At 52.6% G+C, this 22,450-nt stretch overlaps 9 protein-coding genes across 9 annotated transcripts; 4 read left to right on the forward strand and 5 right to left on the reverse strand.

The window, feature by feature from the left end:
* Window positions 1–160: 160 nt before the first annotated feature.
* On the forward strand, window positions 161–1,965 carry prlL-16 (MFS transporter prlL; the record flags this gene model as incomplete). Its single annotated transcript, XM_032027985.1, has 4 exons — window positions 161–561; window positions 644–975; window positions 1,042–1,310; window positions 1,369–1,965. The coding sequence occupies 4 exons, from the start codon at window positions 161–163 to the stop codon at window positions 1,963–1,965; spliced, it is 1,599 nt and encodes a 532-aa protein (XP_031875689.1).
* Window positions 1,966–2,414: 449 nt separating this feature from the next.
* gaaC-0 (L-threo-3-deoxy-hexylosonate aldolase) lies at window positions 2,415–3,843 on the reverse strand (the record flags this gene model as incomplete). Its single annotated transcript, XM_032027984.2, has 8 exons — window positions 2,415–2,557; window positions 2,628–2,941; window positions 3,013–3,125; window positions 3,177–3,279; window positions 3,341–3,489; window positions 3,556–3,596; window positions 3,663–3,683; window positions 3,744–3,843. 8 exons carry the CDS (start codon window positions 3,841–3,843, stop codon window positions 2,415–2,417), a joined length of 984 nt encoding a protein of 327 aa, XP_031875690.2.
* A 618-nt stretch (window positions 3,844–4,461) lies between these two features.
* CGGC5_v002633 (uncharacterized protein) lies at window positions 4,462–4,994 on the reverse strand (the record flags this gene model as incomplete). The annotated part of the gene is made up of 3 exons (XM_032027983.2): window positions 4,462–4,516; window positions 4,567–4,583; window positions 4,620–4,994. 3 exons carry the CDS (start codon window positions 4,992–4,994, stop codon window positions 4,462–4,464), a joined length of 447 nt encoding a protein of 148 aa, XP_031875687.2.
* Window positions 4,995–5,289: 295 nt separating this feature from the next.
* On the forward strand, window positions 5,290–6,709 carry tfdA-2 (Alpha-ketoglutarate-dependent 2,4-dichlorophenoxyacetate dioxygenase; the record flags this gene model as incomplete). The annotated part of the gene is made up of 6 exons (XM_032027982.1): window positions 5,290–5,511; window positions 5,581–5,753; window positions 5,814–5,892; window positions 5,955–6,341; window positions 6,411–6,466; window positions 6,571–6,709. The coding sequence occupies 6 exons, from the start codon at window positions 5,290–5,292 to the stop codon at window positions 6,707–6,709; spliced, it is 1,056 nt and encodes a 351-aa protein (XP_031875688.1).
* Window positions 6,710–7,323: 614 nt separating this feature from the next.
* apdD-1 (FAD-dependent monooxygenase apdD) lies at window positions 7,324–8,976 on the forward strand (the record flags this gene model as incomplete). The annotated part of the gene is made up of 2 exons (XM_066151002.1): window positions 7,324–8,717; window positions 8,780–8,807. The coding sequence occupies 2 exons, from the start codon at window positions 7,324–7,326 to the stop codon at window positions 8,805–8,807; spliced, it is 1,422 nt and encodes a 473-aa protein (XP_066009999.1).
* Window positions 8,977–9,096: 120 nt separating this feature from the next.
* tdiB-1 (Indole prenyltransferase tdiB) lies at window positions 9,097–10,577 on the reverse strand (the record flags this gene model as incomplete). Its single annotated transcript, XM_032027979.2, has 2 exons — window positions 9,097–9,199; window positions 9,289–10,577. The coding sequence occupies 2 exons, from the start codon at window positions 10,575–10,577 to the stop codon at window positions 9,097–9,099; spliced, it is 1,392 nt and encodes a 463-aa protein (XP_031875703.2).
* A 1,029-nt stretch (window positions 10,578–11,606) lies between these two features.
* On the forward strand, window positions 11,607–12,885 carry gedA (O-methyltransferase gedA; the record flags this gene model as incomplete). Its single annotated transcript, XM_032027978.1, has 2 exons — window positions 11,607–12,818; window positions 12,877–12,885. The coding sequence occupies 2 exons, from the start codon at window positions 11,607–11,609 to the stop codon at window positions 12,883–12,885; spliced, it is 1,221 nt and encodes a 406-aa protein (XP_031875699.1).
* Window positions 12,886–13,482: 597 nt separating this feature from the next.
* Window positions 13,483–18,687, reverse strand: ZRA1-5 (ZEB2-regulated ABC transporter 1; the record flags this gene model as incomplete). Its single annotated transcript, XM_032027977.1, has 2 exons — window positions 13,483–15,195; window positions 15,286–18,687. 2 exons carry the CDS (start codon window positions 18,685–18,687, stop codon window positions 13,483–13,485), a joined length of 5,115 nt encoding a protein of 1,704 aa, XP_031875698.1.
* A 1,116-nt stretch (window positions 18,688–19,803) lies between these two features.
* On the reverse strand, window positions 19,804–21,461 carry avnA-1 (Averantin hydroxylase; the record flags this gene model as incomplete). The annotated part of the gene is made up of 2 exons (XM_032027976.2): window positions 19,804–19,972; window positions 20,062–21,461. 2 exons carry the CDS (start codon window positions 21,459–21,461, stop codon window positions 19,804–19,806), a joined length of 1,569 nt encoding a protein of 522 aa, XP_031875697.2.
* Between the last annotated feature and the right edge of the window lie 989 nt (window positions 21,462–22,450).

A 22,450-nucleotide genomic window follows, 5' to 3' on the forward strand; every position in this document is an offset into this window, starting at 1 on the left:
CATCGGGCCAGTGCCGACAGAGCCGACGTTGATAACGGCGATAGCGACACAATGTTCGTACGGCAGCCCGAAGTACTTGAACCACGGGGACGGTTCACGACAGCCCAGACTAACACAGGCGTTCCAAGCCCTCATCGAGGGACAATAGCCAGCTTTTATCATGCCACCAGCTTCCATCTCGTCCGGCGAGGCGCCCAAAGACGCGTCTAAAAGCCCAATGGACGACAGCAAGAATGTCGAAATGCAGGTGGGCAGCACCATTGAGGTTCAAGCCCCCTTTATGACCGACGCTGTGCACGCCGCCGAGTATGTCGAGTATCTGCGCCTCAAAGACCACTTTACGGCCGATCCCAAGGCGCATCGGAGCATGATCCTGCGCCTCGATGCCCGCATCCTGCCCTTCCTGTTCATGTACTACCTGCTGAACTCGATTGATCGGTCCAACGCTGGCAATGTCAAGATCTACACCTTCATGGAAGACACCAACATGACCAATACCCAATTCAACCTGGCCTTGACGTGGTTCATCATCATGTATGCCATGTTTGAAGCTCCATCCAAGTGAGTCATCTTCCTACCCTACTAATGGTGTCTCGTTTTGTGGTTTCCCTCCAGCGTTGCTGACCTTTGCAATGGACGATAGCATGATGCTGCGTCGCATTGGTCCCCGAATCTGGCTGTCATCGCTCGTCATCTGCTGGGGGTGTGTTACTCTAGGCGGTGCCTGGGTCAAGAGCTACCACGACTTTGTCATCTGCCGTGTGTTGCTTGGACTGTTCGAGGCCGGAATGTATCAAGGTTGCTTCTACACGATCAGCTGCTGGTATCTGCCCAACGAGCTGCAGTCCCGTTGCGCATGGTGGTACTCGGCAACTTTGCTATCTGGTGCTTTTGGTGGCCTACTAGCATACGCTGTTGGTCCACTTCAGGATCATCACGGCCTGAGACAGTGGCAGTGGCTTTTCATCATTGAGGGTATGCATTATCAATGCCAGCTGGCCATTTGGATGGGAATTCATTGCTGACCGAGTCTGTCTCTAGGTTGCATCACCGTCATTATCGGTAGCCTTGGTCTCCTACTATGTGTAGACTTCCCAGAGAAATGGAGCTCCCGATGGTTTAGCGCAGATGAGATGAAGTACCTCAAGTTGCGTGTCAAGTATCGCGATGGTCCCGTGCCTCCCGACTTGACATTCCGCTGGAGTGTCTTCTTTGAGGCCGTCAAGGATTGGAAGACCTACCTTGTCGCTTCTCTTCTCGCCTTTGGTGGCTCCGTGCCCACATACTCGGTCAACTACACTCTGGCAACGGTATGTACCCCGAAAAGCCCATTGATGGAAGTTCTCTGCTAAAATTCTCTCGTGAAAGATGGTGAAGAGTCTCGGATACTCCGCCATCCAGGCCCAAGCTATGACCTCCCCGCCCTACGTCTTCGCCTTCTTCTGTGTCGTCGCCATTGCTTTCTATTCCGATCGGTATCAATGCAGGGCCCGGTCGTTGATCATCAGCTACACGGTGGGCACGATCGGCATCGTCATCTTGTGGCCCTCTTTGCATTATTCAAACCTTTCCGGGCTAAGCTACTTTGCTCTGTTTCTTGTCATCGCCGGCTACAACATGCAGGGCCCGGCAGTCGGCTCCTGGCTCGGCACCAATGTGCGCAACCCGGCCAAGCGTGCCGCAGCCATGGGCTGGATGTCAACCTGGGGCCAGCTTGCTGGCGGTTGTATTGGTGTCAACATCTTTGTCAGCCATGAGGCCCCCACATACCGCTCCGGCTTCATCACCATCATTGTACTCGTCGCTGTAGGTGGTTATGGTGCCTGCATCACCAACTGGTACCTACTTCGCCGCGCCAACCTTCAGAAAGACCGCATACCCCCAGAGGAACTAGAGGGGAAATACACAGAGAAGCAACTGGCCGAAATGGGCGAGTACTCGCCGTACTTCAGATACGTTTTGTAAGGTGGATTGACTGGCTGATCCCTGAACCCAAATCAGAGAAGAAGGCGGGCCTAGACGAAAAGGTATGGCAGCTATCAAAACACTACATGTTTGTCTTGAATTCATGAGCAAGTGAGCATATGCTCACTCTTAGTATTCTTTAATGTATCATAAACCCATTATTCAACCTGAAACTACCACAAAGTCCTTCTCTTTTTATCAACGTCCCCAATATACAATAGCACGCAGAGTCTGGACCGAGGGCAAACATGAAGCATTATGTAACTGGGACTTAATCGTCAACAAAAAAGCTTCAAGTCACTGAGTTCCTTTGCGACGTTCTATCACATGTCCTGTGAAAAATTAGGTTTCCTGCACGTCTTTGGCTCGGATTCAAGAGACTTTTTTGGAACTGTTACGTTATGTTACTAAGCTTTTGTGCTGTAACATTCCATCTCTACATCTGAAAACTACGCCGTTTCAGAGTATTCTCCCTCCAGCTCGATCATTTCTTTGAATTGCGACATTAAATGTTCCCCCTCCGCTTCTCCCAATCTCAGTAGTGGGCGTCTGGGATCCATTCCATATCCGTGGAGTTTGTGCAAGACATACTCTGCGTGAGCATAGTGTTAGCCAAAGTTACATCATCCCCATCTTTCTGATAAATGCCAACCACTACTTACTCATACCCCTTACACCTGCAGGCACAGCCGCCACGTCGGCATTGGATAGGATGGACTGGATTCTCTCTGCTTCCCGCTTCTCATCGTCTGTAAGACCAGGCTTGTTGAGAAGTGCCCACAGCCGCATGGAGGCAGCAGGAGCGAAGTTGGGGATGCCGCTGACGGTTCCATGGCCGCCGCACTTCATCCATGGCGTCAAATCAGAGATGAGCCCGTCCAAAAGCAGGAAGGGATACGGTCGGCATAAATTGACTGACGGCTCGCTATTGATGAAGGATGATAGGCGAATCAGTTTTGCGACGCTGCCACCACAACTATCCCAAAAGGTCAGTCTACCAGAGGTCACGAGAGAACACAGACGTGTCCCATCATATTTTTCACTTACGTGAGTTTGACACCGCACAAGTTAGGCGCTTGACGTATCACCGCCTCGATGATCGCCGATGACATGTCCAAACCTGCCGAGTTTGCCGGAAAGTTGTACAGGAACAGGGGAATCTGGGGATTTGAGCTATATCCATTTACTATGAGGGCAGCGGAGTCACTGACCGGTGACTCTTTACATATATCAACGTAATACTGAATGATTTGTTCTTGGTCGGTGCCCAGGCTAGCAGCGTAGTAGGCTGGGAGAATGACCAGCCCTGCATCTCTGTGGGTTGCAAACTTAGCCATGGATTAAGGTGCAAAGTAAATCGTTGCTGAAGACTTACGCCCCGGCATTGGCGGCTGCATGTGCGAGTCTGATAGTCTCTCTGGTGCTAGAGCCACCCACACCTGCCACAATGGGCATGTCCGTCATGCCAGCATTGTCAAGTGTGCGTCTAATGAAGTCAATGAGAGCAACGCGTTCCTCTGGTGACTATGACTCTTGATGGTTAAGGCAAGATCCCGCACATGGAAAATGGTTCAGATTGAATTTGCGTACCAAATGTACTGCTTCACCCAACGATCCCGCGCACACGGGGTCTGGACAAGTCAGTGGAGGTGTTTCACAAGATAATCAATGTTCTGCAGGAAACTTGGGTCACTCACTGATTCCCCTTTTGGCGAGGTCTTGCACAATGTCTTATTAATATGAATCACGTTATGTTAGGAGAGGGAGCAATAGCTAACTGAGTAAATGCTTCTTGTACGACTCGTAGTCGATTTCTTGGTCGTCAGTAAAAAAGGTTGGTAAGGGTCCGTAAGCCCCTGGCTTCAACATCAGGCCCATCGCGATGGTTTGTATGTAGGACGAGGTAGCAATGCTTGTGATCTTGTATCTCGAAAAGTAGTTACTGAATATGATAGATAAACTTGGTCATCAAACCGAGTTCAGCTGGGCTATCTGTAAGATAATGAGGTACAGCTCCGTGGAGGTGGTGGGTCGGTCGGTATCAACCCGAGCGGCCCGCTGGCCGATGGAACCGAGAGGTCTTATCATTCACGTCACATCTTTCACTGCATATGTGGGGCTGGGTCGGAGAATACCTGAATAACCTCCACTTTGAAGATAACAACTACGAATGAAATACTCTGTACTGGAACTAGCAGGGATGTCTAGCCTGGGTAGGTATCCATAGTCGTGATTGGAATTTCATCCTGATCCTCAATCCACTCCCGCCCATTTTGCTCAAACAATGCGTACGTATGATTATTTGATTGCGATCCCATTGGATATCAGGACGCGTGCGGATGTAAACCTTTCATTATTGAACTTTTTGTGTTCATCTGATGCAATTGAGCTTCGTGCAGCCAGTTTCAGCCGTATCTATGCATACTTTGGAAACCCCACATCCACCGGGTGTGAGAACACAGGGACTTCTCTGTCGTGAGTAGCACACTTAAGCGGTCACAACTTAGAAGCCTTTTGAATTGTCTGGCTTTTCCGCCTGAATGCGCTGATCCTAGCGAACGTTAGCTCCCAAGGTGCCACGGGGACGAATATTGAACGAACCTCTCGTCATCTGCCAGCTAGAACAAGATATCCTGTGCTCCTTTCCAAAGGACCAGCTCTCCTAACGCTCTGAGGTTTTCGGCACCCTCAATGATAGTCAGGAAATGATTTGCAGAAAGGGAGCCCATCTTGCTCGCAAATGATACGCCGCCGTAGCAGAAGAGCAATTCCGTTTCAGAGTAGCCTCCGGGGTAGAAGAGAATTTGTCCTGCTCCAGGGTGGCTGGTGTGGTTTTCGAATCCCAGGCTGAAGTCCTGTTCACCCAGCGGCACCCAAACCGCTTCGCCGCTCCAACGTACGTGAATGAGTTGTTGCCCGTATGGTAGCAGATTGCGAAACACAGCCACTGTCTTGGGAGCCGCCGACTCAAAGGCCGCCAAGAACTGGTACGGTCCAGCCGTGGTGAGAATCTTATCTTGAGACGTCATTGTAGGAGGGTGGTTTGTCAAGCTGCTGCGCTGTTCACGGAAATGAGGTAAGGCAGGTTCGGGAGGCCTGAAGATCAGTCGCCGCAGCATACGAATTTTGTGTGTTTCTGTCTGAGGAAGGGCAAAAGCCTATCGGCTCGGTCGGCCAGCGGAGGATCGGTCCGGTCGGCAGTGAAGCCGCTGGATGGGGTCTCGACTGTGGTGATATATTCACCGGAGTTCTGTTGCTGATACTCGATCCATCTGATAATTCCACGTCGCGAGATACGCATTATCGAGCTAATCAAGTTCCACCATGTCCGCTGTTACGATGATCCAAAGTCTTCCGCGGAGGTACGAAAACACGTTTCCGCCTAATGAGCAGCAAAGGATCGGGGATCGCGGCGGGAACCACCAGCAGATTCACGAGGGGCACATCATCATCACTCCGGTCCTGCGAGACGAGCAGTCATCCTTCGGCGCTCAAATCGACGGAATTGACTGGTCACTCCCGCTTCCCGCCAACGATATTGAAAAAGTGAGCACACACGATTGAGGTTTGGCGAGTAACGCAACTAGGCCTTTCTAATAAGCTGAATATCAATAGCTTAAGAAGATTCAAGACAAATACGGCGTCTTGATTTTCCGCAAAACTGGCCTGGACAACAAAGGACACATAGAATTCGCACAGAAACTAGGCCAAGAGCTTGAGATCAACCCTTTCTTCTATGGTATAGAGAACGACCGCATAGGTGATCCACTACTGTGGGACGTTAGCAAGTATGCAAGGCTTCGTACCTGATTTGGGAGTTTACACGACACTGATTGGATTACTTGCAGTATCAACCTCGACGGCACCACTGTACAGCCCAGCCAGAGACGATGGGATCACAGCTTAGGCAATGCTTTGTGGCATACGGTCAGTTCCAACATCATAACATAAGATCGTATCATGGTAAGTAGTACTCACACAACGCACAGGACTCTTCTTTCCACCAACAGAGATCAAAGTACTCACTGTTACTATCCCATGGCAATCCCGCCAAAGGCGGCTCGTGGACTCATTTCGCTGATACGGCACGAGCTTATGCTGATCTGCCCCGATCCAAGAAGGATGAGTTGGAGGATCTGATTGTCGAGCATGACCTGTGGCACTCTCGCCGTTTGGCCTCCCCACAGGCCTTTGCACAACCTCTGGACAACGAGCGAGCGGCCGAGAAGTCGGCATACCACCGTCTTGTCCAAATTGGGCCGGACGGGAAAAAGACACTCTATCTGGCCGCGCACGCCAAGCTGGTACTGGGCCGCAGCTTTGAGCAGAGCCAGAAGCTGATTTGGGAGCTCATTGATCACTGTACACAGCCAAAGGTAACCCTGAAGAGAACGCCCATAAAACTGTCCTGAGGGTCTATGCGTAAGGCCGCTGACCTGTACTAGTATGTCTTTAGCATGGAGTGGTTAGATGGTGGTGATATGGTGTGGTGGGATAATCGGTGAGCATTTTATTCATTTCTTTTCCCTCATCAATATGAGTTCCTGCTTTCAACTCTACAAACAATCTATCCCATGCATTTTACTGAGATGTGACAACCGGTAGGAAATCCATGCATCGCGCGAACCCCTACAACATCGACATGACTGCTCGTGATGTGCGCCGAGCTACCGTGATCGATGACGGGCCTCTGGCATTTGGAGTAGATGAGAAGCAGGTATTGAATCACGAGAAAATCAATTAGTATGTCAGCGATGAGCAGTGCTTTCATATCGGTCAGATTATCATGGGCGGAAAGGTCGAAGGAAGTCTGCTAGGGCTACAAATGGCCGCAGCTTTAGTGTAAGCGCTGTATGGAAACCTACTTCCCATAAAAGACGTGGAGGACTCATCGGGAGCAATGCGCAAGTCTTTAAACACCTAGTGTAGAGCCGGACTCGACTCTCATAAGCTAGAGTTCATCCGTGCGTGCGGTGGTGAAGAAAATCGATCAACGGGGACCCGACTGGCAGGATTTGGAGTATTGTCCGGGCAGATAAAAGAAATCGTGTCTGTGGAGTAGTAAGAACTTTGTCATGCGGCTGGTCCCGTGCGGTTCGTTCTTTGGCGATATTTGCATGAAGCAAGACTTACCTCAGATAAACCTAATTAAAACCCGTGGACAACGAAGGTGGGGGAAGTGATAATGTCGCCGCTGGTCGCGCCATTTCTCTCATTCTTCATCTATTTCCCAATAACAGCAAGCCATTATCACCACCTGAACAATCTCTTCCCTATCTCTTCCCTACGATACCCCAAGCATATTGCCACATATACGTGAACCCCAGCCGCAATCAACCACCAAAGACCATGCAGAAAATGGAAAAGACTCGTGTCGTCATTGCAGGTGGAGGTCCGGTTGGCTTGTTCACGGCCTATCTCCTTGCCCGCCAGAAGATCGAGTCCATCGTCTTGGAGAGGCGCCTAGGCGTTTCTGACCACCCCAAAGCACATACGATCAATCCCATGACGCTAGAAATATTCCGCCAGGCAGGCTTAGATGTTGCTTATATCCGAAAACATGCAGCGACAGCCGAAGATGCCGGACTGGTGCGTCTTGTTTATAGCCTGGCCGATGCCGAGATTGGCTGCTTCCCCTACGAACGCCAAGATGACAAGGTGCGCACTCTGACACCCGAGCCTTTGGTGAATTGGCCACAGCCAGAGCTAGAACGCCTCCTCGAGAAGGCGGTAGTGGAGACCGGCCTCGTTCAAGTCAGGAGGGGCTGGCAGGTGGATGCAGTCGACATTACGGATGTGGAGGGGACTGGCTGCATCGTTTCGTGCAGTCCCAAGGGACAGGATCGCGACATGAAAACACTCAGCATCGAGGCCGATTTCGTCATTGGTGCCGATGGCGCCAATTCGACCGTGCGGGATAAGACGGCCGGCATTGAGTTTGAATCCTTGGGAACAGGCCATGCTTACCAGTCAATTGTCTGTAAAGGCAGCCTGCGCTCTGCGCTTCCGCCGGGTCGCGAGGCCATGCTCTACTTTTGCTTCCACCCCGAGCATCCCAGCGAGTTCATCGCACACAATGTCGATTCCTCATTCGTCCACGTCGTTCCTGTCATGGACCCCGCGTCAACTGGTGGACAACCCAAGGCACCACCAATTGAGGCCTGCCTTCCAGGTCTGCAGTACTCGGAGGTCCTTCGTACTATTTGGGAGACTGCTCCACGGGTGGCATCCTCGTACAGCGATGCAACGCTCCGTGTGTTTCTTTTGGGAGATGCTGCCCACAGCTTGCCGCCTCAGGGTGGTCTCGGTCTCAACACAGGCATCGCCGATGCACACAACCTGGTGTGGAAACTTGCTGCCACAATCCAGGGGAAAGGCACCCCGAGCCTTCTCGCCAGCTTCACCCGTGAGCGTCGACCCGTTGCACTGGCAAATATCGAGTACTCCAAGGCTAGCGAGGCCGCCTTCTACTCCGTCAGTACCATACTGGTGGGCCTTGCCCTCCAGTACAAAGAAGCGAGGGCGCAGGCGCCAGATCTCACCATGGATGGATTCCTCCAACGGCCCGCCGTTTCGGCTACGGCAGTTGAGGCAGTCACAGAGGCGAGCAGACATTTCGACTCTCTAGCTCTCCAGCTCGGATTCATCTACGACGATCCGTCTCGGACGCTGTCTCTTCTTGAAAATCCAACGGTATACGTGCCACGAGCATGTCCTGGAGCAAGGCTGCCGCACGGGACCATCAACGATGGGTTATCCCTTTTCGACCTTGTGCCCTACGATCGATTCACCGTGCTGCACTTCGCGAATCCAGCGTTCGCGTCCTGCCACTGGGCAATTGATGTGGCAAGCCTTGGTCTGCCCGAAAGTTGGTTTGAAGTGGTCCCGGAAATCAAAGAGGGGAAGGGAATTATTATCAGGCCAGACAACCATGTTCTACTGCATGTGGACAACCTGGTTCAGGCGGACAATGCGGTCAAGAAGTATTTGGATAAAGGGAAGTGCGCGTGAGCTACAGTATACTGTCAAGAAAAATAAGATTGATAATATTTCCCGACCTCATTCCATAACCAAACATGTAACCTAAAATACAGCCTATCGTAGTGGAACATATCACCCAATCAACAAAGCTCACGCCCAAAGCCTTGGCCCAAAGTAGGTGCTTAACCCTACACCCTTCTGAGATGAGGAAACCGATGCCATAGTATGTAGACCGATCTCTGTGTCATGCTTGCTTTTTCGATGGAAACGAAGAGGAATGAGTTAGTATGGATAAGCATTCGGAAGCCCAGTAAATCCTTTTGGGGCAAGGATGATACTTACAAGGCATCTTTGACAGCTGCTTTCAAGTCGTAATCACCCATCATCATCCCCTGATTTTGGAGTATGCGATCATACCTCTCAACGACTCCAGCCTTATCGCGCGCGTACTGCCACATCGGGACGTACATTTTGACTTGCGGGACATTCTTGCCCTGCATCATCTCAAATGCGAAGCAGAGCCCGCAATACTTGCTGTCTGGGTCGTTTAGTGGCTTTTCCAGGTCGTCCATGCTGGCTTGGGGAACGTCCTCCATGTCCATCAGCAGTGGCCAGACTTGCGGTAGGAAATCTGTGGAATGAGCCAGGCGGCCACCCAAGGTGAAGATCTGGCGGGCTGAGGCGAGTGAGTTGGCATGTGTGTGCGCGTATATCTTGAAACGAGGTTCCATCTCATAAGGGAGGCAGTCAATGGCGAGGAAGTATATGTTGATGTTTTCCTCGCCGTAGGAATCGAGGAACGTTCTCAGCAATGCCCAGGCGGCCAAAAAACCCTCGTTACCCTCTGCAAGTCGTGCAACGATAGACTCGGTGATGCTCACCAGGCTTCGGCCGGTTGCAAGCGCTTTGAGTTGCGGAAATAGGTACGCTTTCATGCCGATGGCCGCTTTTCCATCGTTCTCTTCGGATTCGAAGTCAAACCCGGCATAGCAGATCTGTCGCGGTAGAGCACCTGCGGGGCTACCATTGGCCGTTTTATCGACCAAGCCCGCCTCCTCCTCGGCAGTGAGAAAGACAGAATCAACAAAGGCATCCAACCAGGTGCGGTCTGCGCCGCAAGAAGACGCCAAATTCTCCAACTTCTCTCGCAGTCCTTTCTGCCCCAGGGGATCCCCGCCTAAAGTGCTAGGGTCCACCAACGGTTGCACTGTAAACCGCACCTTGGGCGGTTGGTGAGACGCAAAGGCGAGGCTTGCTTCGTAGGGCGAGTGATTGTGCGTCAGAATATAGTGCAGCCTATCAGCCGTGGTGGGTGGCTGCTTGAGGCGGGGGGCCACAGCCTCACGTACGAAAGCGAGATGAGCGTCCTGGATGTAGGCCGGGTAGGCGCCCGTCCAGCGTAAGAGGGAAGACAGAGTGCTGTGGAGGGTGGGGAGCCATGAGGAAATTAGCGGTTCTCCTTCAGCAGAGGCGGAAAATTCAATTTCGTTGTAGATATTTCTCTTTGAGGCGCCGCTAGCGTGATGGAGGGTGGTTAAGTCGTGATTTTTCATGGCGAGGTTGCGTGTGTCAATTGTCGTATCCTGGCTGTCTGCTTGGCTGGTATTCGCGCTGATGTTGCCTGTTTCCATTTTGATATCCAGCTCTTTGCTTTCGGAACCTAACGTGATCATAGGTCTCTTTGTGGTGTTCGCCTGAGTCAATCTTTCTAGGAGTGCATGTCCTGCATGCCGAATGTCGCAAGAGGTTACCCTTTTCGGACTCGCATTAATACATCAGACCGTCACCGACGAAGTAACAGGCGCAAGGAAGGCCAATATTGATATACAAAATATAGTAAGAAATCAGGATGAAGAGAAAAAAAACAAAAATAATCAAAGAAATGATCGAAATGGCTAAGTGATTTCTGGAATGCGAGTACGCACGCGATCCGGGCAGCCGGACTGATCAGGTACGTATGTAAATGGGGACCAGCCTGTTCTTGACATGTGAAACGGGACTAATGACAAAATGGGCATTTGAGTCGCGCTGAGAGCATGGCCTGGCAGGGCTGGACTCGAAGTCTAAATACACGTTTCATGCAGATTGAAGAGTTCTGTTGAGCGAACTGGTGGGAAAATCAAGGTTTGGGAACTGATTGTACAGGTGAAAGGTTCACGGGCCCTAACCTTGTTGACAAGACTTCGTCATAAAGTCAGTTCGGGGTGGGGAACTCCTAATAAGAAGTCTAACGGCCCCTTGACCATGTCCATCGTAGTGGCTCTCAGCACGAACACGAAACACCAAGAAGTTCCTCGCCTCTACTATCACAAACCCTCTTCGATACCCACATTTTCAAAGCGAACTGCACTTACATCACTCGACCCCGAGTCTTCCGATCATGTCGCCAGCGGAGGATATCAACACCATCTTCACTGTACTACCTTCGAGCCCGAACACGATGGACTGGACCTACGCTCATCTCCGCCAGGACAATCACCAAATTTTATTGATGAGGCCGAACTTTCATAGGAATGGATTGGGAATAACACCAAAGAGGACAGGCTTTCGGAGCCCCAGGAAACAGTCAAATAGATGATGAACGAAGTAAAGAAAAGTGATGCACAAAGTCCTGAGACCGTTGACAAGTGAGAAGAAAATATTCGCACTCCTCAATTAACATGGCTACGGCAGAACAACAGATCACCAAGCTCCGGTCCCTTCTGGACTTACTAACCACCTCGGTGAATGACCTCATCACCGAACTTTCCTACTCTCCATCTCGCAAGCCCATGGCCGACATCAAAGCCGACGTGCGCATCCCGAGAGGACCAAAGACAGAGGAGGCCCGCAAATGCATCATCGCCGCCGCAGGCTCACTCGAGGCGGCTGTTCTCACGCCACAATGGCGTCTCGGTCACCTGGCTCATAGCTATTTCGTGTCGCGCGCACTGCATATGGCTGTCGAATGGGATATACCCCAGTTGCTGGCGGACAGCGGGCCCATGCACCTCGACACCCTCGCCTCGAAGACGGGAATCGTCGATACGAACAAGCTGGGACTCGTGATGAGGATGTTGTGCGCGCACCATATCTTCTCCGAGACAGCCCTCGGCGTCTTCGCCAACGACGAGGCATCGACCGCCCTGGCGACCGATGAGCGGCTCGCCAACTCGGTGCACTACGCCTCCTTTCTCTTCCCTACAGCCGACGTGCTTCCAAGTCTTCTCAAGGACCCAGTTCTCTGCGCCAGCTATGCCCCTAGAGATTCGGCTTTCTCCAAGACCATCGGCAAGGGCATGGGCCAGTTTGAGTTCTTGAACGCGCATCCCGAGTGGCGTGACTGCTTCAACTTATGGCTCGCATCGCTGGGGGAGTACTTGCACGGGCTGACAGACGTGCGGGGGTACCCCTGGGAAGACATTCTCCGAAATGGTGCCGTGGTCGTTGACGTCGGCGGAGGGCTCGGCAGCTCGATTCAAGCCCTGCGAACTAACTTTCCCGACCGCCAGAACGATTTTGTCGGCATCGTCCAGGATCAGCCCGGCATGATCGAGCACGCCACTGCCCACTGGCAAAAGACGGACCCGCGGGCCTTGGCAACCGGTGCCGTCAAGCTCACCACGCACGACTTCTTCAACGAGAACCCTGTCAAAGGCGCCGATGTATACTGGTTCCGGTCGGTCATTGTGGACTGGCATAACGAAGACTTGATCACCATGTTCACGCACATCAAGAATGCCATGACGCCCGGAAAGTCGCGGCTGCTCATTGGCGAGTACATGATGCACCCAACATGCGGCGACACCATGTTGCCCAACGCACCGCCCCCTTTGCTAAAAAATTATGGTGAATTCCAGGCCATGGGGCTCATCGGAGGGTTTGTCCTTACCGTTAGTCCAAATGGTTGTCAGAGAACTTTGAATGAATTGAACAATGTTGTTGAGGCAGCTGGCTTAATTATTGCTAAGGTTTGGATTTGTTGTGGCTTGGGGAACGTGATTGAGTGCTTGTTGAAGGAGGACCTGTAGATGTCACGAGTGACAGACAGTATCTAGGTACTTGCCAGACCTTTTCAATCGACTTTGTTTGTACTTCGGGAATATTCATCTCCACACAAGCAGATCTGAGGCTGAGCTACCCATGGCTGGGTGTACTCTGGAAGAACGGTTATTCTTTCACAAACAATTGAGGTACTCATGAAAATATGTGCTGTGTTCAAAACTCAAATCTTATAGCGACACCCAAACCGGCGTGATAGGGTCACAGAACTGCGATCGATGTCGAGAGAAACCGTCATTTAGCGGCAACATGACAATACTATTGAACAAGTATGGCGTGACTTCGATGAAACTATTTAGAGACACTCATAATCTCTCCAGATGTTGCAGTCTGTAGTCCTAACGTAGTGATGAACTTTAGTCGGAGTTACTAGAGAGCTTTTAATAGCCATCATAATTGGCACGGGTTGTGTTGAGCACCAGATGTCAATTTTGAGATCACCGCTTAACTATTTCATTATGGCTGGTTTAAACTAAGTATGTCGATTGACTGGTGTTAGATCCAATACTGAGGTTTTGCGGCTGGCTTTTGCATAATGAACTCCACGGGTACATCCTGCTCCCATTCTTCACCCGCATTCAAAGTATCCAAAGCTTCCTCTACTGCAGGGTCAATCATGCGAGTGTCGTCAGTATCATATCCGTCGTCATCCCAGTATCTCTTCGCATTGTCCCGGAGCACTTGACTGCCACCCATGATGGATGACCGAAGTGATCTAAGCGCGCTGGCTCGTGACGCCTGGAAGGAGTTGCCCGCCAAGTTCCTAGACTTCCTTGAGGGATGTCTGGATGACCCATTGCCGAAACTCCTTTGCCTCTCCGTCACCTCAAGATGGTTCCAATCTGCAGTATGATTTGGGCTGCTACCATTTTGGCCCGGTGGTGATGTGGACGTTGGTGAGTTGCCACCTTTGTCTTTCTTGGGCTTGGGGACACGGAGCCAGTAGAAACCCAAAGCAGCGATGGCATTGAAGAACACAAATGCGAACAAAATACCCAAGTCTCGCCAGCGGTTGCTGAACTCCACTTGCACCCCAGCCAGCACCTGATTTGTATTGCTCGTTGTGCAGAAACTGCAATTCTCAGCAGCGGCCGGATCGGCAAGATATCCGCCCGTCTGGGAAGCAAAGGGTTGCAGGTACTGGCCGCAGTTCTGCCCCGGCGGCGGGTTGATGTGTAGAAACTCATTGTTCTCGCAGTGGATGGCCGCATTGGCGAGACCTGTGCCTAAAAGCCCCTCAACAAGATAGGTGAATGGGTTGACGCGATACACCCAAACCCAGAACTTTGGAGGCGTGGCGAGAATGCCGTTGAAGATAAACATCATAACAAACAACAGATTCCCGATACCGGCGGCTTGGTCGGCGAGGTTGAAGGCCGCTCCAATCATGTGCCCAAATGTGCTGGCCTGCAGGAAGAAGACGAGCATGAACAGAAACGCCAGCCCGCCACGTGCGGCGGTCTCGTGTGTCTCTGCCGCATTGCGGTTCAGTCCAACGAGGTAGTACCATGCCAGGAACGCCGGAGGGGCCATGACCGCGTTATAGGCCATCTCGACAACTATTTGAGCTCCCATGAATGCGGACCACGAGTACGTGCGTGAGAGTTGCTCGCGGCCTTCATAGAGCGTGCGTTGCGTCATGAACACGGGTACGCTCTGCTGAATTAGGTTGAGGTGTGTCGTGAGGAACATGAAGATGGCGATGGTCTGGATCGTGATTCCCACCTGGGTGTTGGGCAAGTTGAGCAGAGAGAGTCCAATGAAGAGGGCCGCGCCGAAAGTCAATAGTATCTTCGAATAGATGTAACTTGGGTTGCGCCAGTAATGTCGCGACAAACGCTTAGTAACCTCGGAGAACTGGACCGCCAAAGGAGCGGCGAAAGGGGGATCCTCCTGTTGCTGCTGTTGTGTTGAGTGGTGGTACGAGCCATTTCCTTTCTCTTTGAGTCGGGTCAGGTGGGCCTTGACTTTGCCATACTCAGTGCTCTTCCGCCATGCGCTTGGCCAATCCACGCCCTTATTTCCACCCTCACTGGCGTGAACTTGGTCGAGGATGTACTCAGCCGGATTCTGTCCCTTCTTTGGTTGTGGTCCGCCATTGCGGACAAAATAGTCAAGCAAGACTTTGGCGTTGCGTCCAATCTGGCCAAAGTAGACGGTCCGTCCGCCACGAGCAAGAAGAAGTAGTCTGTCAAACCGCTCGAAGAGCTAATGTTTAATTACGCATTGTATTAGCAGTGTACGGATACAAGTAACCGTTCGACCGATCTGTGCCGAGGTGGAGTGGAGAATACTTACAACTGCTGACGGTTGATGGATTGTGCACAGGATAGCCTGCCCATTGTCCCTCAACGTCTCCAGCAGAGTGCAGATGGACAAGCTCGTCTGCGAATCCAATCCCGAGGTGGGCTCATCCAAAAAAAGAAGTAGTGCGGGACGAGCAGCCAGCTCAACGCCGATTGTTAGTTTCTTCCGTTGTTCCACATTCAAACCCTCTCCAGGCACGCCGACTACTGCATCTGCATATTCGCCCATGCCCAGAATCTCAATGACTTTATCGACGTACGCGATCTTTTCCTTGTGGGAAAATCGAGAAGGCTGGCGGAGGACAGCGCTGAAGGTAAGTGCCTCACGCACCGTTGATGTAACTAAGTGTTGATCTTGCTGTTTGACGTAGCCCGTCTTCTGCTGGAAGGAGGCGTCGCGGGGGGCCCCGTCGACCAGCATCTCGCCCGTCACCACGCCAATAGATAGGCGAGAGGCGAGGGCGTCGAGGAGGGTGGTCTTGCCGGCGCCCGAGACGCCCATAAGCGCAGTGAGCGTCCCCGGCTCGCACCACCCGTCCACACAGTCGAGGATGCGTTTCGTCTCATTCTTCTTGACCTTGATTTCGTAGCAGACGTTGCTCCAGTGGAAGATGGCTGTCTGGCGATCGATAGACAACCCACCGCTTTCGTTACCGCCAGCAGTATGGTCCCCGAATCTGTCACGTTGCCGCGGCGACATATTCCAGGCTTTAACCGGAGAATTTGTGATTGTGCTGGCCGTGTCCGAATAGTGCAACCTCCTAGCCCTCGTGGTTGGAGAGCCCCCATCAGTGTACGGATACATGCCAGCAAATCCTCTTTTGACAATGACGGGTGCAACAGGTGAGACCGGCAGGGATGCCATAGGAATGCTCGTACTGGTGCTCGGCGCCTCCGTCTTTCCCCTGGTGATGTGATCCTCCACATCTTTTGTGCGCCCAATTGGGATCTTCCCCCTTGGGAAGACAAGCATCTCCTGTTTGCTCTTCTTGCTGCTAACGAGCTCCGTGGCTAGAAGGTGCAGCAAAAAGTAAGCGGCCGAAAATACAAAAATGAGGCCGACGTTCCGCCAACGGTGGCTATCCGAGTACCCGAACGCATTGGTAATGTACGCGCTCCCATCAATGGAATTGGCACCTGCGACACCTCCTTGTGCGGCACACACACGGGTTTGCGGCATCGCTCCTGCATTTTCATAGCCTGGGCCAGACGGAACAAAGAGTTTGCAAGGGAATTTCCGTCCGTGGCCGAATTCGTTGATCATGAGGGCCTCAAACCCATACGCCACGGGGCTGACCTTGGCGATCCACGCTGTGTAAGACTTGTAATACATCGGCGGAACCGCAAAACCCGTGTACAGCGACAGCGTGAGCAGGACTATCGTCGATGGGGCCATGGCTGCCGTGTGGCTCTTGGTGACAGAAGCGACCAGTCGGAAAAGCAAGCTCACGGCAAGAGTCATGGCGAACTGAACAAGGACGAAGAATAAAAAGGACCAGGCATCCGTGCGCAGGTTGCACATCCAGTAGAAGAGGGTATTGACCGTGATGGCGTTCAGCAGTTTGTAGGGTAAGCTCATGACCAAGTCCGCAATAGCCTCAGCCGAGGCGTGATACAGCGCATAGCGCACATGTTTCTCGACGATGTCGCGCTTGGCGTACAAGGCCGCAACCTCAAGCACGCATCCAAAGGCGTTGACCAGCGCGGCGGTGAACATGAGGGTGCTGCGCGACTTCATGGACTCGGCAGTGTCTGGCAACCGGAAGAAAATGCTGGCCACGATGAGAGTCTGGAATAGATTAATGACGAGCATCATCACCGTCATCTGTGGCGCCGCCTTGAGCAGCGCGAGGGCGCGCCAAAGGCACAGCATGACCTGCCGCGGGTATGAGACGGTGTAAGGTGACTTCCACCGCTGCAGCCCCGATTGATCGCTTTTCTTGCTCGCCAAGAAGTCGGCATAGTGGGTGCGTGAGCCGCTCAAAGAAAAGGATGCATCGTAGGCGTCTACTTCCTCGCTAACGTGGTGCCGGTGACTGCTCGTTCGCCACGCTTCAGCGAACTCGTCAGGGGTATGCGGGACCTTTGCCTCGTGCCCGGGCTTGACGATGCCTTCACGCTCAGCTGGGCTGGTCATGGAGGTCAGAAAGTCTGGCGTGGTCTGGTTCCGGGGACAAACGAAGCCCAGCCGCTGGAAATATCGTTTGGCTTCCGTTGTCTTGCCAAAGTAGATCTGGCGTCCATCATAGAGGACCAGGACCTTGTCAAACAACTCGTAGGCCATCTGTGGGGCCTGATAGATGGCCACTGCGCTCGCCATGCCCATGATGTCGCTTTGGATGCGCAGTGTCTTGCAAAGGTCGACAGTCGCGGCGCTGTCGAGCCCGCGAGTGCTGTTATCCCAGCACTGAATCGGCGCAAAGCTTAACGCCGCCTCCGCGATGCTCACGCGTTTGCGTTCGCCACCCGACACGCCACGCACCGTGTCACCGTCAGTACCACCGACGGGTGTCTCCATCGTGTGCTGGATACCAAGCATGGCCATGGTCACGTCGCGCACCCTCCGTGCGTACTCATCAGCGGTGAGTCCCCCGGGCCGAGTCTTGGGCGCCCTCGCCCGCGCCGCGAAGAACAGCGTGTCCGCTACCGATAGCGCCGGGAAATGAACATCCTCCTCGGCAGTGTAGATGGCGTCGCCCTTGAAATAGCGCTTCATCTCATCGGCACTCACGCCGCGGTAGTTAAGGTGGGCGGTCTCTGCAACTTGTGTGCCTTGCGTATCTCCTGCAATTGTCCGCAAGAAGGTCGAACACCCGCTGCCCGGCGGACCCAACACACACAGCATCTCACCGTCGTTCAACACCCCTTCGAGATTATGTAGGATGCGCACTTGCTGGCGCTTCATGCGCAACAGACCACGCATAGCCGCCACGGCCGTGAGCCACCAGGCGTTGCCTACTGTTTGCTGGTATGCTGTGTCAGCTCCGTAGCCTGAGATAGTGAGCTTGCGGAATGCCACTCCCGCCTTGCGAACTTCGCAGCTGTCGGAACGGAAGCGGTAGAATGACTTGGCCCACTCTCGCGCGTCGAAGTTGGCGCCGAAGGGGTCGAGAGGCCCATCCTGCTTCGGGGCCTTTGAGGCGTCAAGGGAGCCTTCTTGGGTCGACGACGTCGTGACATCGCCACCTTGTTGATCAAGGAACTTTTTGGCGAGCTCGACAAGGTCTGTTATGGCCTTGTACTCATCCGCAGAGATGTGGACGGAAGGGGGTCGATTGTCACTGGGGAGGCCGGGAAAGCTGACGAGAGAGTAGCGGGAGTGAGGCGGACGCGAAGATCGACCCGCCGGCCGCTCGTTCTCCGCCATACCATCGGCGGGGCGCGCAGTAGCCATGGTTCTTAACCACAACGAAATGCGGATGTGACCAGGTGTTGATATCGGCCGGTAGAATGATAGATTTGGTCAAAGAATTGTCGATCGCTCTCCAAGATTATTAAGTTGCAAAGATTAAGATAGAGACTCAGGTGGAATGTGATGTCGACCTTCAGAATGTGAAATGACTCAAAGACGCAAGACGCAGCCACTTTTACCACATCTTGTTAGTGCTCATCAAGTGTGATCAAGTGCTGTAAACATCCAGTGCAATAGAACATGAATCGCAATGAAATTGCAGATGTAATCTATATGGTAACCAGGCATGAATGTCGGCGAAGAGAATTCCCCTCGAGGCTCCCGCTCCGTTGCCCATCATCGGTGATCAGATGAAACTAACCCCGAAATGGTAAAAAAGGGAATTGGTTGAAGTCAAGGCGTCTTTAAGTTGACAAGACGTCAATGAATGCGAGTATGTCAATTGAAAGTCCGGCCCGTCTGTCAAAAGAACTCCCCGACACCCTAAAAGAGACAAAACGGAAAAACAAAAACAAAGTGTGGCCGCATAAAACTTTCGGGTTCGTATCAACGCGTCGTAAAGTCTATTTGAATTTGCCCGGAGATTCCCGGAGGTTAGGTGGGAAGAAAAGAGGGTGTAGGGCGCTGAGAGAGACTGCCCTGACATGGGAATCTGTCGGGAGACCTGGGAATCTGTCGTCATGCAGCCTGATGAAGTAACCGGTCTACCGGATGCTCTTGAGGAACGCTAAGATGACAGCATAAACTCAATGGTGCGCTAAACCTATCGTGGTAAGAGATGGCGATTTACCTTATTTCAACATCCTTTTACCCACTTTATGCTACTTGAAAATCACAAGTAAAAACAATAACACTATCGAGGTGCCACAACGACCGGATCAGTTGAACGTCCCTGCGCAATAGAGAGCGCGTGGTCTGCGCTCAGGGGCCGGTGGATGTGCATGCAAGCACTTAGTGCTGCTGTCGTGCAGATTTTATCGTTCGTAGGTCGAACCAAGAAATCACACTTCCGGTAGTCAAAATTGTTTAATTCAAATCAAATAACGTAGATCAATTGAATTGCTTCACGGGACCTTCTTCGACGTTTACATTGGCCATTTAGTGACCCTGTTGAAATTGACGAGTGACTAACTTCACCCAAAGCGGATGCTTGTCCCAAATCCCATAACTATTCTGATCCAACCACTTGAAGTGGGGGTCAGCCAGCTCAAGATCGAAGTTGTACAGCAGGCTGGTTATGATGAGCCTCATCTCGGGATATGCAAGGCTGCGTCAAATGTAGTCAGTAATCACGGCTCCTCACACAGAGGGACAAGACACCTAAGAATAAAGAATAGACACGAGAATTTAACTCACTTCTTGCCAATACAATCTCTTGGGCCCGCGGAAAACACCTTGACACAATTTTTCCGATCATCAGTATACTTGGCGGGCCGGTCGTCGTCGCTCAACCACCGCTCCGGTACAAATTCCTCTGGATCAACAAAATTGTCTGGATGATGCGCAATGGCATACAGCGGAATGTCAACGCGTGTACCCGCCGGCACGTAGCGTTCGCAGACGACACGTCCCCCTTGGGGTATCATGCGCGGCATAGGCGTTGGCGCAGGTGGATAGAGACGCATGGCTTCCTCAATGCACGCGTTAAGATACGGCAGCTTTCGCAGATTGGTGAATGTAATGTCTTCCTGCGGATCCTTGATGGCAGTATCGAGCTCAGCGCGCAGCGTGGCCATCTTGGTCGGGTGAGTGAGCAGCAGGTAGCTCAGGGCTGACGTGGCAGCCGTGGTAGTCTCGGTCCCACCGATCATGAACGTTGCAGCATTGGAATACATCTCGGCGCGCGAGATGCCTGGTCGCTTCTCATCGCCGCTGCTTTGCATAATCATCGACCAGATGTCGCTACCTGAGTCGTCGCCGCGGTCCAGGCGCTTATCAACGCGATCCATGGAGAAGCGATTGTGCCGGGCGCGGCGCTTACCACTGCTTCCCCAGATAGATCTGAGGAGCAGCGGGCCCAGGGGTGGGTGCCAACCCATCATTGCCATGCCGACCGTAACCGTCTTGATGGTCGAGTACGTGTCGCGAACCCACTGGCGAGCAGACTGGTCGTTATCGAGCATGCCGAGAGGCTCGCCATACATAAGGTCGCCCATGATGTCAAAGGCCAGGTAACTTAGCCAGGTCACGAGATCCACGCGGCCACGAGAAGAAGCAGGCTCGGCATCCTCATCGGCTAGCTTGCCCATCAAGTTGTGGACATGGCCCTGGACGAGGCTCTCCTGCTTGAGCACGGCACGATCGGAAAAGGCATGCGAGAAAATCCGCCGCTGCCGCTGGTGGTTGGTATCGTCGGCACGCACGATGCCCTTCTCGGGCGCCGCCATGTCCGGCCCCAGTCCGACAAAGTCCTTGGGTATGTCACCCCCACCTCCCGCCTTGGCATAGATGTCGTGCCAAGCATCCGGGTGGGTGTAACTCAGCTCATTGGGGCCGATGCGGACAATGTGACCGTACCTTTTGTGCAGGAATAGTAGCCAGCTGTGGTTGGAGCCATTGCCGCGGTGCCAAAGTGAGTAAACGGTGGTTACGCGTCCGAGCAGAGGGCCTGGGTATCCCGCCAGGGGATGGAGGGTCAGGTAGTAGATGGTGCGTAACACGAAAACTCCGAAGATGGCCAGACCGATGGTCCAAAGGAGCTTCGGAAGGTCCGGCAGGTTGGACATGTGAATGTTGAAAGGTATGCCAAGAATCATTTTGTCCGCGTTGGTGGATCCTAGATCGAGGTGCTGGGTATGTTCTCACTCTTGGTTGCTGCTTGTTGCTGTTCCTCCACGTGTTAGTTATTCTCCGTACGGTAAGGCGAGTACGAGAGAAGAAGATGAAGAGAGTCAGTCGTCTCTGTTCAAGGTCGTGGACATGACAATGGTAATCACAAGTTCGCCTGATGACGGCAGAATTATGACGCAAGCAAGGCGAAAGCGAAATGGAATAGGATTTCCCCGACATAAGTAAACTATGGCACGGGGAGGCTGCCGGAGTCCGACGCCGAAAGTGCCGTCAATCACAAGGCCGAGGAAGCCGACAGCTGTTCGGGCATTGGGGTGAGTGCTTTCGGTCTTCTTCCTTGGTTGACCAAGGGCCCTGGAAGCTTTCTCACGCAACTTCCTGAACTGATACCTCTTCCCGTCTGCATGAAGTGGCTTAATTACTCTCAGTTGCGAGTGCCGGGCAGAACTAGTTATTAGTAGGTGCGCCGACTCGTTACGTCAAGACGGCATCTTGGTGGGTCTTTAGACCTGCCTCGACCTGTGCCTTGCGCAGGTCAAAGTTCGGAGAAAAGGCTTTTGCCAAGGGCCAAGGCGTAACGTGTCAGCGCTCGGACGACGTATATCCAGCGGAACGATCGTGTTCGTTTTGTTTTTTCCTTCTTTTTTAACCTTTCGGATTACTACCAGGTCTCTGGAACCATGGCGTTGATGACAGGGAACATCCATCGTGCACGAGCATGATCGCCGTGCACACCTAACCTGGCCATGAAGTAAGTGGATGTTCGGACGGTGGCTGGCCGCCGGGGAACTACCGACCCAGATTTGCCAGGGTTAACCGGACAACGGCGTCATTTGTTTGTGCCGGTCCGATGGGGACATCATCTAATACAGAACATTTCCAAATTGGAACAAAAGTGCGAAAATGCCTATGAGGTTATTTTCCAGTTGGGATTACGTGGGACACAAAGTTCGAC

Source organism: Colletotrichum fructicola, assembly GCF_000319635.2.
Source record: "Colletotrichum fructicola Nara gc5 chromosome Unknown KSG_Nara_v1_contig01, whole genome shotgun sequence".
In the NCBI taxonomy this organism is placed as follows: Eukaryota; Fungi; Ascomycota; class Sordariomycetes; order Glomerellales; family Glomerellaceae; genus Colletotrichum; species Colletotrichum fructicola.